The 4,141-nt window shown below is 44.8% G+C and overlaps 1 protein-coding gene across 1 annotated transcript; it reads right to left on the bottom strand.

Moving 5' to 3' along the window:
• Positions 1-2,579: 2,579 nt before the first annotated feature.
• LOC125527480 (glycine-rich cell wall structural protein 2-like) lies at positions 2,580-3,464 on the bottom strand. The gene has a single exon (XM_048692015.1). The coding sequence runs from the start codon at positions 3,432-3,434 to the stop codon at positions 2,796-2,798; it is 639 nt and encodes a 212-aa protein (XP_048547972.1). The 5' UTR covers positions 3,435-3,464; the 3' UTR covers positions 2,580-2,795.
• Positions 3,465-4,141: the final 677 nt, after the last annotated feature.

Here is a 4,141-nt window from a genome sequence, read left to right as displayed (position 1 = left end):
GATCGTGGAAACCAAAGTGAAGGACTTCTTTGATGGGGTGAAAGTAAAGAAACATTCACCTCCGGAGGAGAAGATAGATTCAGTGAAATTAAAGCGCACTATCAATGCCCTGAGGAAACCACCATGTCTCCGTCGAAAAAAAACTATGAGCGCATTACTGAAAAGGTATATATCGAAGCAGAGTGGTCGGGAAGTACTATCAGTGATCGAAGGTTAGCAGAACGCCGAGCTGGGAAAAAATTCCCAGCTCGGCGAACAAGCGAACCAATCGTGCCCCTCGCTCAAGGTGTCTAGCGATATCGTCGCTACTGATCAGAGGATGGTGCCCGGTTATACCAATCTTGAAGATTACCTGCCCGACGATGTACATTATGAATTCTTGGAGGTGGACGAAGACAAATACCACTACGGGAAGCCTCTCGTCAAAGATGAAAAATCTCTAGCAACGATGATGCGAAGATTGCATGATTGGTACGTGAAACAAGCAGAGAGTCTGGGGGGACGAATACTTTGACGCTGAGAGTTAAAGAGGAGCACGACCTCGTTGGAATTGATCTGTTGTCTATTCCATTTGAGGAGTTCTTCTAGTTTTTTTAATCAAAAGGCCCTCGATAAATTAACTGTCACTTACTACTGTATGTTCGTACTACTCCTGTCATTAAGTCTCTATATATAGCTCAGCTCTTTCATTGCATGTATTTATAATTATCCTCATTATATTATGCAGATTGAAGATCGTCGAGTGCAGAGAAGCAGAAATATATGATATTGGGTTCATTAACACAAATCTCATAGATGAATATGTTGTTAAAAAGAATGCCAAAGAAGCCGAGGCCAACTTGCTCAAATCTTTGGTAATAAATCAAAACAAAGATAAAATACTCTTTCCTTACAACGTCAAGTGAGTGTTATTGTCTTGTGCATATTCGGTTTCCCTTATTACTTGAGGTTATAGTAATGTAATTAATTGATGAGTTATGCATGCATGCGCAGTTTCCACTATATTCCCATGGAGATTAAGCTTGAGCAGGGACTAGTAATCGTCTTAGACTCGAGACGAAAAGATCCCAAAACCTATGCGGACATGACTAAAATTCTCAACAAGTAAGTTCAATCGATCATTATCGCACCATATCGGCAACTTTTTGTTCATTTCCTGATATCTCAAGTAATAATTATTATCTTTGTCTTGCAGGGTTTGGAAAAAGTTCACCACAGAAGCTCCGGCACTGCCAAAGGAGCTGCGATATACATAACCGAAAGCAAGTACTAGTAGCTAGCTACTTCCGCGCATCTCCCGTTGATTCTAGCTACTTTCATCAATGCCATTTATAATGCTTCATTATCAGTTTGATTGACCTCTATTTCTCGTAAAGTGCTTGTGGCAGGAATAAGGGATGATTACTGTGGATACTGCGTGTGCGAGTTCATCTACAACGCGACTTGCAAAAATAAGCGGGGCTACTCTCAAAGACAATTTGATGTGCGTAAGCAATAATATTCACAATTTCATTTTATTACACCATCATTTCTGTTGAGTTTCATTCATATATATGTATTAACCCCCTTCTTCAAATTAGACGTGGCGGATGCGGAATGAATTCCTACCAGAAGATCACATGAAAGCAATTCAAGAGGAATTGGCGGGATTCTTTTTTGACCACGTCATCAATAAAGCCGGTGAATATCATGTTGAAGCTGAGTTCTTATATAATTAGGGGAGATTATATTGTAAGAGATCTTAATATTGTATATATGTAGCCAGTAGCGTCGGATAGATATACGAAAAATTGTTGTTCGCGCAATCTCTCGGAGAAGTAGAGGTCGATATCACTTCTCTCGATATGCATGACGAACTTCTGCACTTAATGGTTTCCTTCATTTGCTTACTAGCTAGCGTGTCGAGGGCCTCTCTATACGTATAGTACGTAGTGTCGACCAAGCACGGAGATAAGAGAGGACACTTCTCTCTATTAATTAATTAGCTACCTAACACAATATATGAAACACCTTAATTAACCATACAAAACCCCCCAAATCCCCCATCCCCCTTTCAAAAAAACAAAAATCCTAGCCCTTGAAAAGCTGACGCGTGGATGCCTTTAAGTCCCGGTTGGTGCCACCAATGGGGACCAAAGGCCCTCCTGCCTGGGTTCGCCGCAGCGGCCACGTGAAGGCCCATCTGTCCCGGTTCCTATAAGAACCGAGACTAAAGGTCAAGGGCTTTAGTAATGACCATTTAGTCCCGGTTCCTAAACCGGGACAGATGGGCCTTACGAATCGGGAGAAATGGCCCTTTTTCTGCTAGTGAGACTAAACCAGCTTCTAAATTGCACAAAAGTGAGCTGACAAGTGCCAGATTAAGCCTGGCAAAAAAAGAGGTTTCAGTATCCAGGCACGCTGGTTTATAGGCTGAAACCATGTGTAAACAAATTGTATGTGGCAACTGCAAAATGTGCAGAACATATATTCAGAAACAAAGTTCATCAAATGGTTTCTCTGATCCTTCTTCAGGAACTGTATGTTATATGATCTGTCAATCACCCGGGTTGTAGAAATTAATGGATACAGTCATACAGGAGTATGATGATCTCTTTGTAAAGATCGCTTATTTACTGGACTTCGCCAAATAAGTAAAGCAGCAACCACCACCAAAGTACAATATTAATCACATACACTCAAACTTGCATCTTCAGTAGTAGTAGATCAGTGAACAACAAGCTCATCACTGTCACTCACGGGAAGACTTTTTAACTATATACTCTTGAATACTTGAGTTTTCCATGGAAGTGAGATCAGTGGTGTCCATTTACAAAGCCACCGCCGGAGCCGTAACTGTATCCAGAGCCAGACCCAGAGCCATAGCCAGAGCCTCCACCTTGACCACCTCCGCCGCCGCCTCCATATCCTCCACCATATCCACTGCCAGACCCGGAACCGTAGCCTGAGCCCCCGCCAGACCCACCACCTTGTCCGCCACCGCCACCACCTCCGTGCCCGCCACCACCACCACTAGCACCACCGCCATAGCCAGAACCCTCACCGGACCCATGCCCATAGCCTGCACCACCGCCACCTTGGCCACCACCGCGTCCTCCGCCACTGCCGCCACCGTACCCACCGGCGCCGCTCCCGTAGTCAGAGCCCTCCCCAGACCCATACCCAGAACCGGCGCCTCCACCCTCACCTCCACCGCCTCCACCGCCACCACCATGGCCGTATCCACCACCGCTAATACCTCCTCCACTTCCAACACCCTCGCCATACCCAGAACCAGACCCTGATCCACCATAGCCAGCACCACCACCTCCACCGCTGCCTCCACCACCGCCTCCTCCGCCAGGACCGTATCCCAGGAGGATTCGAGCGTTGGTGCTCGTGCCTATGCTAAGGAGGACAAGAACGACAATGGCCAAATGCTTGATGGTAGCCATCTTCGAGATGCTTGCCGACTGGTAGCTCGGTTCAGGTATACTTGGCTGGTCTGTGAGTGTTCTAGAGCTGCCGTATTTATAGGGCGCAATCGTGCATGGCCTGGTAGCTCGAGATCAATCGTGCATGAACTGTGCACGTAGACTTATGGAATTAACTGGACGCTCTGGATACGTGTGAAACCAGGACCAGGGGAAAGCGCAGTACTAGTGTTAGTGGTTGTATGTTGCCTTCTTTGGCACTTAGAGAAAGGAATAGGTCGGTGTGTGATGTTACAGATTTTCTTTTCTTCGCAGAACTTCTCTACTCCTCTGTTTCTAAATATATGTCGTTTTAGAGATTTTAATATAAACTACTTACAGAACAAAATGAGTGAATCTACGCTCTAATATATATATATGGCCGGTCTATTCTGATAATATTATCAGAATAACTATTCTGATAACACTTCCGCACTGCACGCTCAACGCAAGTGCACGTCATTGTTTGAACTAAGTGTGCTGCAGTACTGAGGCGAGTGAACTTCCCGTGGCAAAAAACTGCACGCAGTGTTTTTTCTGGTACTGTTTTCTCTCTAGTTTTTTAACCGTTTGTCGGAACGAGGCGTGTAATATATCATTGAAAAGCTATGGATTAGGCACAACTTCTCCATGTTGAACACTTTTCGAGATTCCTCACGGTTTAAGAGCAGATTTGAAAATGGGGCAGC

This window comes from Triticum urartu, chromosome 1 (genome assembly GCF_003073215.2).
Source record: "Triticum urartu cultivar G1812 chromosome 1, Tu2.1, whole genome shotgun sequence".
Classification (NCBI taxonomy): Eukaryota; Viridiplantae; Streptophyta; class Magnoliopsida; order Poales; family Poaceae; genus Triticum; species Triticum urartu.
The sequence above is the reverse complement of the archived record's forward strand: the minus strand, read 5'-3'. Positions and strand labels throughout refer to the sequence as shown.